A 17,336-nucleotide genomic window follows, 5' to 3' on the forward strand; every position below is an offset into this window, starting at 1 on the left:
ATTGTGTCCAGCTTTGTTCTTTCTCAAGATTGCTTCGGCTATTCACATTTTTATGTATGTGATTCCATATGAATTTTAGGATTTTTTTTTCCATTTCTATGAAAAATGCCTTTGGGATTTTGATATGGATTGCATTGAATCTATAGATGGCCTTGAGTAGTGTGGACATTTTAACAATATTAAGTCTTCCAATCCATGAATATGGACTGTCTTTCCATTTATTTAGACTGGTGGCTCAGATGGTAGAGAATCTGCCCGCAATGCAGGACACTTAGGTTTGATCCCTGGGTTGAGAAGATTCCCTGGAGAAGGGATTGTAATCCACTCCAGTATTCTTGTCTGGGGAATCCCATGGACAGAGAAGCCTGGTGGGCTACAGTCCAAAAGGTTGCAAGGAGTCTGACATGACTAAGTGACTTTCACTTGACTTCCATTTATTTGCATCTTCTTCAGTTTCTTTCATTACTCTTTTAAAGTTTTCAGTGTATATATCTTTCACCTCCTTGGTTTACTTTATTCCAGAGTATTTTATTGATGATGTAATTGTAAATGAGATTGTTTTCTTTTTCTTTTTTTTTCTGATTTCTATCACTATAGATTTATTTGGCTTGTTCTTGAACTTCACGTAGATAGAATCATGTGGTATATATTCTTTTGTGTCTGACTTTTTTCTCCCAACATTATATCTTTGAATTCATCCAAGTTATTGACTATCAGTTCAGTTCAGTTCAGTTGCTCACTCGTATCCGACTTTTGCAACCCCATCAACTGCAGCATGCTAGGCCTCCCTGTCCATCACCAACTCCCGGAGCTTACTAAAACTCATGTCCATTGAGTCGATGATGCCATCCAACCATCTCATCCTCTGTCATCCCCTTCTCCCACCTTCAGTCTTTCCCAGCATCAGGGTCTTTTCAAATGAGTCAGTTCTTCACAGCAGGTGGCCAAAGTATTAGACCTTCAGCTTCAGCTTCAGCATCAGACCTTCCAGTGAAAATTTAGGACTGATTTCCTTTAGGATGGACTGGTTGTATCTCCTTGCTGTCCAAGGGACTCTCAATAGTCTTCTCCAACACCACAATTCAAAAGCACCAATTTTTCGGCACTCAGCTTTCTTTACAGTCCAACTCTCACATTCATACATGACTACTGGAAAAACCGTAGCTTTGACTAGAAGGGCCTTTGTCTCTGCTTTTTAATAAGCTGTCTAGGTTGGTCAAGCTTTTCTTCCAAGGAGCAAGCCTTAGGAACCATCACTATGAATAAAGCTAGTGGAGGTGATGGAATTCCAGTTGAGCTGTTTCCAATCCTGAAAGATGATGCTGTGAAAGTGCTGCACTCAATATGCCAGCAAATTTGGAAAACTCATCATTGGCCACAGGACTGGAATGGTCAGTCTTCAGTCCGATCCCAAAGAAAGGCAATGCCAAAGAATGCTCAAACTACCACACAATTGCACTCATCTCACATGCTAGTAAAGTAATGCTCAAAATTCTCCAAGCCCAGCTTCAGCAGTATGTGAACTGTGAACTTCCAGATGTTCAAGCTAGATTTAGAAAAGACAGAGGAACCAGAGATCAAATTGCCAACATCCACTGGATCATCAAAAAAGCAAGTTCCAGAGAAAACATCTGCTTTATTGCCTGTGCCAAAGCCTTTGACTGTGTGGATCACATCAGACTGTGGAGAATTCTTCCAGAGATGGGAATATCAGACCACCTGACCTGCCTCCTGAGAAATCTATATGCAGGTTAAGAAGTAACAGTTAGAGATTGTTTTCTTAGTATCTTTTTTCAGATTGTTTGGTGTAAATGTTTAGAAATGTAACTGATTTTTGTATGTTGATTTTGTATCCCACAGCTTTACTGAATTCATTTATTAGTTTTGATGTCTTTTTCTCTTTTTTTGGTAGAAATTTCAAGGTTTTTGCACACAGAGACAATTTTACTTCTGCTTTTCTGATATGAATAGCTTTTATTTCTTTTTCTTGACTTGCTACTCTGTAATAAAAAGTTTAATAACAGTAGTGAGAGTGGGCATCTTTGTGTTGTTTCTAGTCTTAGGGGAAAAGCTTTCATTTATTCACTTTTGAGTTTGGTGTTAGCTGTGGTCTTATCATTTATGACCTTTTATTATGATGAAGTTTATTGATGTTTATATCTTGAAAGGGTATTGAGTTTTGTCGAATAGTTTATCTCCATTTACTGAAATGATCATGATTTTTAGCCTTCATTTTGTTAATGTATCACCTATTGATTTGTATGTATTGAACCATTTTTATACCCTAGAGGTAAGTCATTCTTGAGCATGATATATGTGCTGTTGAATTTGGATTGCTAGTATTTTGTTGAGAATTTTAATCTGTCTTCATCAAGGATATTGACCTGTAGTTTTCTTTCCTTTAGTGTCCTTATCAGGCTTTGGTATGATGGTAATGCTGGCCTCATAAAATGAGTTTTAAAGTTTTATGTTCTTTTCAAGTTTTTGGAAAATTTTTAGCAGGACTTGCTTCTTTCAATGTGTGGTAGAATTAATTGATGAAGCCATTAAATTTTGGGAATGTGAGGTTTTTGATTATTGATTCAATCTCCTTGTTAGTTATTGGTCTGTTCAGATTTCCTGTTTCTTCATGATTCAGTATTGGTAGGTTGTATGTTTCATTTCTTTTGGGTTATCCAGTTTCTTGCTGTATAATTGTTCATAGTAGTCTCTTTGTAGTAGTAGTTTCTATGACCCTTTGTATTTCTCTGATGTCAGTTGTAATGTCCTCTCTTTCATTTTTAATTTTATTTATTAATATCTTGTTTAAAAAGTTAGGCTAGCTAAAGGTTTTTCAATTTTATCTTTTCCAGACAACTTTTTGTTTCGTTGATCTTTTGTGTTATTTTCTAGTCTCTGTTTTATTTATTTCTGCTCTGACTTTTATTATTTTCTTCCTTCTGCTAACATTTGATTTAGTTAGTTCTGCTTCTAGTTTCTTGAGGTATGAAGTTAGGTTGTTTATTTGAGAATTTTTTTTCCCCTAAAGGTAGGAATTTATTGCTGTAGACTCCCTTCTTAGAACTGCTTTTGCTGTATCCCAAAAGTTTTGATGTATTGTTTCCTTTTTCATTTTTCTCAAGATAGTTTTTTATTTTCCTTTTTATTTTCTTTGAATTATTGTTTTTTTAATACTGTTTAATTTCTACATTTCCACATATAAGACCTGTTTTGAGCCATAAAACATGATGTGTCATTAAGAATATTCCCTGTGACTTGAAGAGAATGTGTATTTTGTTTTGTTGATTGGGATATTCTCTATATGTCTGTTACTTCCAGTTAATTGATAGTGTTGTTCAAGGCCAAATATTCTTTATTGATTTACTCTTTAGACGATCTGTCCATTGTTGAAAGTGGAGTATTGAAGTCCCCTATTATTATTTGCTATTTATTTCTCCCTTCAATTCTGTTAATATTTCCTTTATATGTGTAGGTGCTCTGATTTGGACCCATATATACTTGCAATTTTTATATCCTATTGATGAGGTGACACCTTTATTATTATACAGTGTCCTTCTCTGGCTCTTTTACGATTTTTGACTTAAAGTCTATTTGGTCTACTATAAATATAGCCACCCCTTCTCGATTTTGGTTATCATTTGCATTAATATCTTTTTTCCCATTCCTTCACTTTTGTGTGTCCTTAGAGCTAACATGAGTCTCTTGAAGGCAGTGTGTATTGTGTCATTTTTTTTTTTTTTTAATTCATTCAGTCGCTATGTGTCTTTCAGGAGACATAGTCTATGGGGTCGCACAAAGTTGGACATGATGGAAGTGACTTAGCAGCGGCAGCAGTTAATTGAAATGTGAAGACTTACTGTTGCTGTTTTGTCCATTCTTCGCTCACCGTTTTGTGGTTCACTTGTTCCTTTCTTCCCCCTCTCCTTGTGATTTGATGCCTGCTTTGTGGTGGTATTCTTTGATTCCTTTCATCTTCTCTTTTCTGTATCAGTTATAGATTTTTGCTTTGTGGCTACTGTGAAATTTATATAAAGCATACTGATAAAAAACCAAAACAACATATTTATAATAGTCTATTATAAGCTGATGATAAGTTCAGTCTTATATAAAAAATTTATCTGGTTACTCCCCACTTTACAATTTTGATGTCACAATCTTTTTATATTGTTTATCCAGTAATAGATTTTTTATAGCTATAGTTATTTTTAATACTTTATATTTCAACTTTTATTCTGAGTCACTTGAGTTACACAGCACCATGACAGGATATACCATGATATTTGACTATATATTTAGTTTTACCAAGGGCTTCCCTTGTGGCGTAGATGGTAAAACGTCTGCCTACAATGCGGGAGACCTGGGTTCGATCCCTGGGTCAGGAAGATCCCCTGGAGAGGGAAATGGCAACCCACTTCGGTACTCTTGCCTGGAAAATCCCGTGGATGGAGGAGCCCAGTAGGCTACAGTCCATGGGGTCGCAAAGAGTCAGACACGACTGAGCGACTTCACTTCACTTCACTTTACTTTTACCAGTGAGTTTTATATTTCCAGTGAGGATCTTTTCATTTCAGCTCAAAGAACTCCCTTTAGCATTCCTTATAAGGCAGGGCTAGTGGTGACTAACTCACTTAGCTTTTGATTTTTTTAGAAAGTCCTTATCTCTTTTTCCATTTTGAAGGACAGATTTGCAGATAAAGTATTCTTATTTGGCAGTTTTTTTTTTTTCTTTCACCACTTTGAATATATATTTTCTTTCTGCTGAGAAATCATGGATATTTTTGAGGTTCCCTTGTATTTGATGAGTTTTTTTTTCTCTTCTTTCAAAATTCTCCTTTTGTCTTTGATTTTTGAGAATTTGATTGTAATGTGTTGAGGTGAAGATGTCTCACTTTTTTCTTTCATTTTTCTTGGGAAATACTCAACTTACAGCACTGTGTAAGTTTAAGGTACACAGTGTAATGATTTGACTTACATGCATCATGAAATGGTTATTATGCTATGATTAGTGAAGCTGAAACTCCAATACTTGGCCACCTGATGTAAAGAGCTGACTCACTGTAAAAGACCCTGATGCTGGGAGGGATTGGGGGTAGGAGGAGAAGGGGACGACAGAGGATGAGATGGTTGGATGGCATCGCCGACTCAATGGACATGGGTTTGGGTGGACTCTGCCAGTTGGTGATGGAGTCAGACACGACTGAGCGACTCAGCTGAACTGAACTGAGTAAACATTCATCATCTCAAAATTAGTGGAATAGAAAAATAAGAAATAGATTCCTTTGTATTTAATCTATTTGAGATTCTTTGGACTTCATGAATCTGGATGTCCTTTTTCCTCTTCTGATTGAGGAAGTTGCCAGTCAGTATTTCTTTTTTTCCCCTATTATTTCTATGCTTTCTAACCCTTTCTCTTTCTTATTCTGGGATTCCTCAAGGTATCCATAATTTCCTTTGATGGCATCCCATAATTCTCAGGCTGTCTTCCTTCTCTTTCAGTTGTTTTTCTTTTTGTTCTTTTGCCTGTGTAATTTCAAATGATCTATCTTGAGCGCCCTGGTTTTCTTTTCCTTTGGCTTGGTCAAATCTAGTCATTATGTTTTTTAATTCCAGAATTCCTCCCTTCCTTCTTTCCTACTTCCCTCCCTCCCTTCCTTCTCTCGGTCTCTTGTTTAACTTCTCATTTTGGTTATGTATTGCTTTCCCGATTTTGGTTTTAATTGTCTATCTATGTTCCCTTAGAGCTCACTGCAGTTCTTTAAGACAACTATTTTGAATTCCTTGGCTGGCAGTTCATTGATCTCCATTTATTTAGGGTTGGAAACTGGTGCTTTATTTTGTTCCTCTCTTACGTCTTGTTTTCTTGAACATCCGTTGTTACTGCAGCCTTGTTTTGGTGTGTGTGCAGTTGGAGCTATGAGCACCTCTTCCAGTCTCTACACTTTCTTCTGCAGTGAGAGCCATTTGGTGGAGTCTGTGAGTGGCTTTGCTGCTGGAGTCTTCGGGCAGGCTACTCTGGTGTCTGGGGGTGAGCTTGAAACCTGAGTTCGCTGCTATGTACCTTATACGTGAGTCGCCCTCAGCACGCCTGGTGTTTGAGACTTCAGACTGGGGCCTGAAACCTGCATTCATGGGGTAAACCTGGAGCCTGGTTTCTTGGAGCTTGACCTGGCATCGGGATGGGCCTGGAGTCTGAGTCGATGGAGGCACAGCTGAGTCCTTGATCTGTGTGGCCTGGCCTGGTGCCTGATTTTACTTGGCAGGTGTGGAGCTGGGGTTTGTGGCGATGTTGGATGCACACTTCACTCTTCTTCCTCCTTGGTGGGTGTCTCTCTGCATGCTGCGTTGCCTGGGGTTGGAGGTGGGGTGATGTGAGTAATATGAGATTGTCTTTGATACCCTTTTCAATGCATCTTTTCTTATTTCTGTGTATCACCTGGGGTTAATTTCTCACCTGGAATCTTTGGCTCTTATGAAGGTAATTTTGCATGGGGATATTTGTTCAAATTGATGCTTCTGCAAGGAGATGAGTGCTATAAACTGCTCTTCTGCCATCTTATCGATGTCACTCGTTTCATGCCTCTTTATTGAATAAATGAGGAAGATGAATTCCAAAGAGCATTGAAACAAGTAGCCTTCATAGAAATTGTTAGTTGTAAAACTAGAGTAAAATTGTACCTCCTAATTATTTTATACTCTGTCATGCTGAATATTTCTATTCTCTATTCAGATCTTTTCCTATAGTCCCCTCTTTCTCATACTTGTTCCCCTCCTACCAGTTTTATAAATGTAACATGTTGGTTGCAGAATATCTAGAAAGTACCCCAAACAAAAAGCTGAAAATAATCTGTTATAACCTTTCAAAGATAACCCAATGCATAATGTTCTGGTATTTGGTTCATATGTTCATTAGAAAATATTGTTTTGTAGTCTGTCTTATTGCTGTATATATTTTGATTGTGTTTGTTTTTTCTGGTCATTAGTCTTCAAAAGTTATATCAATATAAATAAACAAATAGAAGTATATATTTTAATCATAGTGTTATTATTTACTTTGTTGAGCTAAGTGTTTGTATGCATATTTGGAAAATTGATAAGGAATTTGAAAGTGAAAGAAGTGAAGTTGCTCAGTCGTGTCCGACTGTTTGCGATCCCATGGACTGTAGCCTACCAGGTTCCTCTGTCCATGGGATTTTCCAGGCAAGAGTACTGGAGTGGGTTGCCATTTCCTTCTCCAGGAGATCTTCCCGACTCAGAGACTGAACCCAGGTCTCCTGCATTGTAGGCAGACGCTTTACCGTCTGAGCCACCAGGGAAGTCCCGATAAGGAATTTACTACTGTGGAATTACTTTATCAAAGTATATGAACACTGCAGCATTATTTTGCTATAAAATGTGATGTTTGTAAAGGTATCTGATGGTGTCTGATAATTTTATACACATGTGCGTGTACCCTTATAATTCCTACATGGCTAGTACAATTACTGTTATGTTATTTGTTTAGATCAGTGCTTCTAAACTTTTTATACTGTAGCATGCTGTGGTATACACAGTTCAGTTCAGTTGCTCAGTTGTGTCTGACTCTTTGCGACCCCATAGACTGCAGTGCACTAGGCTTCCCTGTCCATCAGCAATTCCCAGAGTTTACTCAAACTCATGTTCATTGAGTCGGTGATGCCATCCAACCATCTCATCCTCTGTTGTCCCGTTCTCCTCCCGCCTTCAATCTTTCCCAGCATCAGGGTCTTTTCTAGTGAGTCAGCTCTTCACATCAGGTGGCCAAAGTATTGGAGTTTCAGCTTCAGCATCAGTCTTTCCAGTGAGTATTCAGGACTGATTTCCTTTGGGATAGACTGGTTGGTCTCCTTGCAGTCCAAGGGGCTCTCAAGAGTCTTCTCCAACACCACAGTTCAAAAGCATCGGTGAGTTCTTCGGTGCTCAGCTTTCTTTATATTTATAGTCCAACTCACATCCATACATGACTACTGGAAAAATGATAGGTTTGTCTAGACAAACCTTTATTGGCAAAGTAACATCTCTGCTTTTTTAATGTGCTATCTAGGTTGGTCATAACTTTTCTTCCAAGGAGCAAGTGTTCTCCAATTTCTTGGCTGCAGTCACCATTTGCAGTGATTTTGGAGCCCCCAAAATAAAGTCTCTCACTGTTTCCATTGTTTCCCCATCTAGTAAATGATAACAATTGTGTGGCATACTAGGGGAAACTGAGATGGTTATCATGTTGCTCTGTTACCTGAGTCCTGGCTTGGCTACCCAGACTGATGTGAGGATCAGTATTTTGGCCACATGAAAATCCTGGTTGAAAGCTCTGAGTTACAGCAGAGTGTTGATAAGGTCTTAGATTATTTCCTCTGGTATTGTGTCAGATTTTTCCTTTTTCTCACAATGTACTGGTAGTTTGATCTACCAGTGTTGCAAATATGTACAATTTATCTACCTACTGCTGATGGACATTTAGGTGTCTTGTGGTATTTTTTTTTAATGTTATGAATATGACTTTTGGTGGAAATAAGCAGTTATTTCTCTTGGTTATATTCCTAGGGGTGAACTTGCCAGATCATAGGAAAGAGTACATTTAGTTTCATTAGATAATAATAGTTTTCTGAAGTAAGTATGCAGTTTTACATTCCCATCAGCAGTGTGTGAAGTTCCAGTTACTTTATTCCTGACAGTTCTTTGCATTGCCGTTTCTCCTTGTTTTAGACATTCTGGTGTGTGTGTGTGTATGTGTAGTGGTATTTCACTGTACAGTTTTCTGATGACTAGTGATGCTGAGCATATTTCATATGCCCGTTGGCCATGTGGATGACTGCTTTTTCATTGAACTTTTAATTTTGAGATCATTGTAGATTCTTAAGTTGTTGGAGGGTTTCCCTTGTGTCTCAAGAATCCACCTGCAATGTGGGAGACCTTGGATTGATCCCTGGGTTGCGAAGATTCCCTGGAGAAGGGAAAGGCTACCCACTCCAGTATTCTGGCCTGGAAAATTCCATGGACTGTACAGGGGGAGCCCGGTGGGCTACAGTTCGTGGGGTTGCAAAGAGTCGGACATAACTGAGCAACTAACTTTCTTTTCAAGTAGTTGGAAGAAATAATAGATTCTCTGTACACTTTTTCTGGTTTCTCCCATCCTGCAAAATGATGGTAAAATAACAGAACCTAAATAACTGCCTTGATATAGTGTCTGGTGGCTCAGTGGTAAAGAATCCACCTGCAGTGCATGAGACACCGGTTTGATCCCTGGGTTGGGAAGATCCCCTGGAGGAGGAAATGCAGCCCACTCCAGTATTCTTGCTGGGATAATCCCATGGACAGAGGAGACTGGAGGGCTACCATTCACAGGGTCAGAAAGAGTCAGACTGACTTGGAGACCACACAGTAGCATAGTCATATACAGGACTTTTCCATCACCACAAGGATCCCTCAAGGTACCCCTTCATAGCATTACCTACTTCCTCCCCCTTAGCCACCTCCTCTTAACTCCTAGTCATTGGTTTATTCTCCATTTCTATAAATTTGTCATTTCATGTATGTTATATAAATGAAATTATATATATGTAGTCCTTGGTGATTGGCTTTTTTCACTTAGCACAATTCTCTGGAAAGTCATCAATATTGTGTCATGTATCACCAGCTCATTTCTTTTTATTGCTGAATGGTAACCCATAGTGTGGATACATACAACTTAGTTTTTAAACCATTTACCTCTTAAAGGACGTATGGGTTGTTTCCATTTATTGACTGTTATGAACAAAGCTGCTGTAATTTGGGGTGAACAAATTTGGGGCAAACATTTTCATTTTTCTAAGGTGAACATTTGAGACTGCAGTTGCTGAGTCATAAGATAGTTGCTTGCTTAGTTTCTAAAGAAACTATCAAATTGTTGTTTAGAATGCTTCTGCTATTTCACATTTCCTTTGACAATGCACAAGAGATCCAGTTTCTCTGCATTCTTGCCAGCACTTGGTGTTTTCAGTATTTTTAAACTTAATTATTCTGGCAGTTCTTTAGTGATAGCTTATTGTGGTTTTAATTTGCTTTTCCTTAATGACTGATGTGCTTATCTTCCACTTGCATATTCTCTTTGGTGAATAGCTGTTCATATCATTTGTATTTTCTGATTGGGTCATTTATTTTTTTGCTGTTGAATTTTGAGATTTCCTTCTATATTCTAGATACTCGTCCTTCACTAGGTCTTCTCCCATTCTATACCTTGGCTTTTAATCTTCTATCAGGTCTTTCACAGAGAAAAAGTTTTAATTTTGAGGTGTAATTTATAGTTTTTCCTTTTATGGATTGTGCTTTTGCCTAGACTTAGATCTCTAAGATTTTCTCTGATTTTTTTCCTCTCAAAAGTTTTGTAGCTTTAGGTTTTACATTTATGTCTCTGATAGTTTGAATTTTTGTATAAACTGTGAGACTTTGAAGTTAATTTTTTTTCTTTTGCCTACGGAGTTCTTTTTACTCCAGTACCGTTTGCAGAAAAAGCTATTTTTCCTCCGTGGAATTGCGTATGTACCTTGTCAAAAATCAGCTGGGTCTGTATTCTGTTCATTAATCTATTTGTCAGGCCCTCTGCTAGTATCGCAAAACCATTGCTGTAGCTGTATGATATGTCTTGAAATTGCCTAGACTCATTCCTCTCACTTTATTCTCTTTTTCCATGTTATTTTAGCTTTTATAGTTCCTTTGCTTTTCTATGTACATTTCAGAATAATCTTCTCAGCCTCTCCAAAACTCTTTCTGAGTCCGTAATAGGAATTGTGTTAAACCTATTTATCACTTTGGGGCACAACTGATGTTTTTCTATATTGAGTCTTTTTGTCTATGAACATTTATTTATATGTTCTTGATTTCTAACATCAGCATTGGGTAACTTTCAGCATATAAGTCCTACACAGGTGTTATGGATTTCCCCCTAAGTGTTTTGGTTTCTGAGGAGTTATAAATGCTGTTGTATTTTTAATTTGGGGGTCCATGTATTCATCAGCCTCGTATAGAAATACCAGTAAGTTTTGTATGTTTAGCTTGTATCTAAAAGCTAAACTGCTTTATTAGTTTAATCCCTTGCTCAACTGCTTTATTAGTTCTAGGAGGGGTGTGTGTGTGTGTGTGTGTGTGTGTGTGTGTGTGTGTGTGTGTGTGTGTATGCAAATTGCTTGGGAGTTATGTTTACTAGACAATCAGGTTATAGGGATACTTGTACATAACCTGATTGTTATAAGAGGTATTATGTGTGTTTCCAGGAACAGAAGAAATTTTTTCTGTAACTACTTGAATATGAAGCAGCATACCATATTCTGCCCATCAGTTCAGTTCAGTTCAGCCGCTCAGTCGTGTCCGACTCTTTGCAACCCCATGAACCGCAGCACGCGGCCTCCCTGTCTATCACCAACTCCTGGAGTTTATCCTAACTCATGTCCATTGAGTCGATGATGCTATCCAACCATCTCATCCTCTGTCGTCCCCTTCTCCTCCTGCCCTCAATTTTCCCCAACATCAGGGTCTTTTCCAGTGAGTCAGTTCTGTGCATCAGGTGGCCAAAGTGTTGGAGTTTCAGCTTAAACATCAGTCCTTCCAATGAATACCCAGGACTGATCTCCTTTAGGATGGACTGGTTGGATCTCCTTGCAGTCCAAGGGACTCTCAGGAGTCTTCTCCAACACCACAGTTCCAAAGCATCAATTCTTCGGCGCTCAGCCTTCTTCGTAGTCCAACCCTCACATTCATACATGACTACTGGGAAAACTATAGCCTTGACTAGACGGGATCTTTGTTGGTAAAGTAATGTCTCTGCTTTTGAATATGCTATCTAGGTTGGTCATAACTTTCCTTCCAAGGAGTAAGCGTCTTTTCATTTCATGCCCGCACTCACCATCTACAGTGATTTTGGAGCCCAAAAAGATAAAGTCAGCCACTGTTTCCCCATCTATTTCCCATGAAGTGATGGGATTGTATGCCAAAAGCCTAAAATGAAAGAGATTACTTTCTAAACCCTGAAGATAGTAGAAGACCATTAGAGCTGAGGAGATGGTTGAGAATCCAGGGAGTAATTGAAAATAACACCAACATTTTGTTCCTTAATTACATAATAAGGTGAATGTGACACTATTACCTAAGGTTGGAAACTTAGAAGTAAAGGCATTTTGAAGAAACAAAAGAAGTTCTGCTTAGGACAGGCTGATTTTTTTTTTTTTTTTTGATGTCTCTGGTACATCTTTATTGACATGTCCAATAGACATTAGAAGTATGAATTAAGAATTTAGTGCAAATGTTAGGATTATATTGGAATTTTTACTTTGATATGATAGATGATGCTGTGGGAGGGAACATTTACAGAAGGAGTAGCGATCTGAGGAAGACCTGCTAACAAAGGAATAGCATTTAGAGATATGGGAGAATGAGAAGGCTGCAGTCACAAAAACATAGAAGCTTCTCTTCTGTCAACATTTTACCTACATGCCAAGATCCATCTTCCAGATATTATTGTCTGCCAAGTCCCATCTCCATTTTGGTCATGTTCTAATAGTAGTTCTATAGCAGTTTCTTCTTCTTCTAGTCTTTTACCACACTGCTATACTGCCATTAATTGTTTATATGTGTGTTTCTCTATCAAGTTTTTATGTTCCTTGCAGGCAAGAATTAGATCTTACTCGCCATTGTGTTTCCTGTGTATGGCTTAATTCTTGATAACGGTTTTATAATTGAGTGAAGTAGATCATCAGAAGCTTCTAAGGGGTAGAATAAGAAAAGAACCGAGATGAGGCCGTTAGATTTCCCTTAGCACAGGGAAGGTGTTCTGCCCAGAATGGTGAGGAGTGAATGCAGGCTTCCCTGGTCTTTCTTTTCTCAAGTCTGTTTTGCCCTTTCTTACATTCCCTCCCTCATTCCCTAATTCTGTCATCTTTTGTTCCTTTGATCATATTGTTTCACCTTGATAGAACAGCATTTCTTCATGGTACCTGTGAGAATGCCTCTGATCTAGCTCATATTCCGTTTTCAATGAAACTGAATGAATGGTTTTTATCATTTTCTAGTTTTTGTCACTGAAATTCTCTAATATTCAGGTTGATAATATCTGTAATGCAGTTTTGTTTAGCATTCAATTTCTGTTTGAATTGAACTTCACTTTTTTTTCTGTTTAAACATATATCTTATTTTTCAGTTTAAAACTTTTTAAGGCACTATAAATATTTACCTCAGATTTGGAGGTTACTTATCATGTGATTGATCCATGTTGTGGTCCTTTACCTATTATACCTTCAATAAATTAACGTGTCTTCTTTCTGTCCTGAAAATTGAGTTTTCATAGAGGATCTATAAAATACCAGGGTTTTTACTTTAATTTTTAAATATATGCTATTATTTCAGTATCTTCCACATAAGAGCTAACTTAAGTGGGAAAAGTTGGTTGGATTAAACAAAAGACCCTTTTTCTTTTCAGATTGCTGCAATTCTCCGGAAACGAAAATTAGACTATTATTTACACAAACTGCTCCCTGAGATCCTACAGTCTGCTTCATTTCTGACTGCTAATGGGGCCTTATTTATGGCTTTCTTTTGCATTTTAAGGTTGGTACTCATAATAACCACTGGAGATTAATGCAAATTTCCTTTATTGAAATTGAAACAAACAGATGTTTATAGAAATGTTGTGCAGGTCACTCCTTGTTTATTTTTTTCTCTCTGGGATATGGCATTTATTTATCTCAAAGAAAGCTTGCAAAACCAGTAATTGTGGCCTTCTTGGCCTAAGATGTGATATAAACCTCAAATCATTGCTGTGATTATGTAACAAAAGTGCTGTAATACATCATATATTTTCTGGGGCCCACTATATTTACTGAGTTGTTAATGAGGATTTCTTAACTTTTCAGTTTTATAGATTTGAAGTTCAAAGCAACTGTCCATGATGTAGCTTAGGTCCATATGTAGTGAACGCACTTCGAAAGGACCATAAGGTGCTTGTGTTTATCTATGAAACTTCTGGCATATCCTACTGATGAAACTTGTGGTCCTGTTTCATTGTGTTATCTGTGTCACATGCTTCATGCTATATATATGCAGTTAGAATTCAGTTTTTGGTGTTGTGATGTACCTAACATATTTAGTAGATATTTACTCTTTATCTTTTAGACAACCCAAACTAGTTATTTAATTTGTCAAGTTGAAATACTTCACATTCTGTTAATATTCTGTTACCCACTTAGTAATGCCCAAAGTAATTTTGCAGGTAGAAAGATAATTTCCAGGTGTCTTTCATAGATTCTTTTCCCTTAAAACAATGACATTTATAAACTTTTAAATTGTACAGAAAATAATTAATATAATTTATACTATTGAATAAATCATGCCTTTAAATTGACCTGAATAATTCGTGCAAGAAACTCTTTATCACATAGTCTCTGGAAAGTTTCTAATACTTGTTAAAACTCTAGAGATAGAGTTGTAGGATAATTAGATTTAATAATAATAATAAATTGTTCCTGAAGCATATTTATGTTATATGAACCCTTTGGTTAAGTTGTGAAAACGTTAAATACTAGTTATAAGGTAACACCTATGTTCCTCCTATACCTGAGTCACTGAGTTATTTTCCTTTAATTCTTACATTCAATAATTTAGTAAGTCATTTGTGGATTTTATTAGAGGGAGAACCACCACCAGTTTTCTCAGGCAGAAAGTTTCTGATGTCCATTGCAGAAATACCCATGTTATTTGTAGATTTTCTAATTTTTTTAAAGCTAAGCTTTAATTGAAAAGATAATTTTATCTGTGATTCTTGATCCTTATCTGTATGTATATAGTAAATATTTTTTCCTATAATACATCATTTAGCAGTTGAGCACCTTTGTTCAGATACTTTCTTATTATTTTTTTGTTTCTCCCCTTCTTAGGAATATATCATCTTTGAAAGGAAAAAAGAATATCCTAAGATCTCCAGACTTCTTTTTATTTTCTCTTTGAAAACCCAAGAAGTTAATGGCCATTTGTAGTGAGATACTATAGTGGGACACTTTGTAGATTCTTTCTTTCAAATGATGTATTCTAGTAAAAGAAGAGCTTTATATACACATATAACTAAAAGATATGAAATATTTTAGTAAATGATGTAAGGAAAACTTATCCAGGGTTGTAGAAGCAAAAGAGAGACATTTGTTGACTATTTATCATGTGTTAAAAAATAGGAGTAGTAAAAAAAAAAAAAAGATATAATGAACTTATATGCAAAAGAGAAAGAGACCCACAGACATAGAACTAACAAATTTATGATAGGAGAAAGGTGAGGGGTAAATTAGGACTATGGGAATAGCATATACGCACTACTATATATAAGGTCGGTAACCAACAAGGACCTGCTGTGTAACACAGGGAACTCTACTTAATATTTTGTGTTAACAATAACCTATAAGGGAAAAGAATCTGAAAAAATATATATAACTGAATCACTTTGCTATACAAATGAAATGAACACGCTATGGTGAATCAATTATATATCAATAAAAGCTGAAAAAATTGTAGTAGTGATAATAAAACAATAGCTAACATTTTCTGAGTGTTTCATTTGTGCCATGCATGGTGCTGGGAAGTATCTCATGTAGCCACCATAGCAATTATGTATGAGATAGGTAATATATTTATTCCCATTTGATAGATGAGGAAACTGAGAACCTAGAGGGTTTGCAGAGTGAATAGTATTGGGTCCAGGGTCTGAATGAATGTTGGGTCTGAATGAATCTAACAGATTAAATGACTGCAAGGAGAGATACCTATTAGTTTGCTGTTGTAGTAGCCCGAAGAAGAGATGGTGAGGGACTTAACTGAGGCAAAGGCAGTAGGTTGGAGAGGAATTTGAGAGATAAGTTATATATGGACGAACTTAAGTGGATGATTTCATGTATGGAAGACAGAGAAGCCAAGGATGTCTCCAAATGCCACACGTAGGTGAATAAGTGGTTGTTGATGTCATTAACCTAGGAACAGACGAGGAAGAGCAAGTTCATGGAGCCTGGGGAGAAGAAGAATGAGCTTGGCTCTGGCCATGTTGAATTTGATTTGCTGTGGGACACGTAGACAGAGGGTGAACTGAGAAGGGGAACTTCTGTGTGTAATAACTGCAGTGACCAACAAGAAATTTTATTTAATCCTTCCAAATTTCAATTTCAGGAAGCTACTTGGAAAATTCTACTTATGGAGTCCCGGCTTTGGTGCCGCTTTGCCAGCATCTTATGTGGCCATTCTAGTTGAGAGAAAAAGCAGGTAAAATTTTGCATATCTACATATTTAGTAGAACCATTCTCACCCAAATTAGAGTTTTGTTTTTGTTTTTTGCTTAGTGTTTATTGTGGTCCAGGGAAGAGAAATATTTCCACATATATTTTTCAATCTTGCAAATATTTGATGGAAAATTTAATTTTACACTTATTTATGTTTTTAAGCCTGAAAAAGAAGATTGACATTATACAGTAATAATACCCATTAGTCTTTGTTTACAAAAAATCTAGAGAGTCCTCTGATGTGCCAAACTAAAGCATGACATGCATAAATTCCAGTTAAAGATCTTTTCTGTAACCACAATTCCATTATCACACCTAAGAAAATAAACAATAATTTTCTTTATTTATCTAGATTTGTAATTTGCTTTAGACTCATTACCTCTATTAAGTCAGTTATTATTTTTAAGATATCTTCTCATTTAAAAAAACATTTTGTTTTCAATTTGAAAATGTTCCATGTGGAATAATAAGGTTTCTGCAAAATATTACAAATGTTATGTAAGCTTTTCAGTCAAGTAAACTGTTGAAGTTAAACATTTGGCATAAAATAATTTTTGCCATCTCAAGAATATTTATTTTTACTGCTGAGACCTGCTTTGATTCCACCTTTATCCCAGATAATCAAGATAGTGTCATGTGTTAATCAAGATGGGGTCGTCTTTCAGCTGATGAAGATGTTTGTTATAATCATCGGTCCTCTAGTAAGAATATAGATAGATCTTTTTATATAACCAAGTATTTACCTAAACTACCGGTTATTTTTAAGTCACTAAGTTGTGTCTGACTCTTTGCGACCCTCCGAACTGTAACCTGCCAGGCTCCTCTGTCCATGGGATTTCCCAGGCAAGGATACTGGAGTGAGTTGCCATTTCCTTCTCCAGGGGATCTTCTTGACCCAGAGATTGAACCCAAGTTTCCTGTGTTGGCATGTGGATTATTTTACCACTGATCCAGCAGGGAAGCCCTAAACTACCTGAGGCCATTTTAATGCATTTTTGTAAATGTAATAATGTCTAACTTTTTGTGATTCTCTGTTTGATCATG

The 17,336-nt window shown here is 36.8% G+C and overlaps 1 protein-coding gene across 4 annotated transcripts in view; it reads left to right on the top strand.

Moving 5' to 3' along the window:
* Nucleotides 1–17,336, top strand: part of TMEM135 (transmembrane protein 135) — a 269,519-nt gene that overhangs the window by 35,659 nt on the left and 216,524 nt on the right. For all 4 annotated transcript variants that reach the window (XM_068976622.1, XM_068976623.1, XM_068976624.1 and 1 more), the window contains exons 2-3: nucleotides 13,460–13,587; nucleotides 16,183–16,275. In XM_068976622.1, the coding sequence (XP_068832723.1) occupies nucleotides 13,460–13,587; nucleotides 16,183–16,275 (221 nt within the window). The remainder of the gene's footprint in view (nucleotides 1–13,459; nucleotides 13,588–16,182; nucleotides 16,276–17,336) is intronic.

Source organism: Capricornis sumatraensis, chromosome 8 (genome assembly GCF_032405125.1).
Source record: "Capricornis sumatraensis isolate serow.1 chromosome 8, serow.2, whole genome shotgun sequence".
Lineage (NCBI taxonomy): Eukaryota > Metazoa > Chordata > Mammalia > Artiodactyla > Bovidae > Capricornis > Capricornis sumatraensis.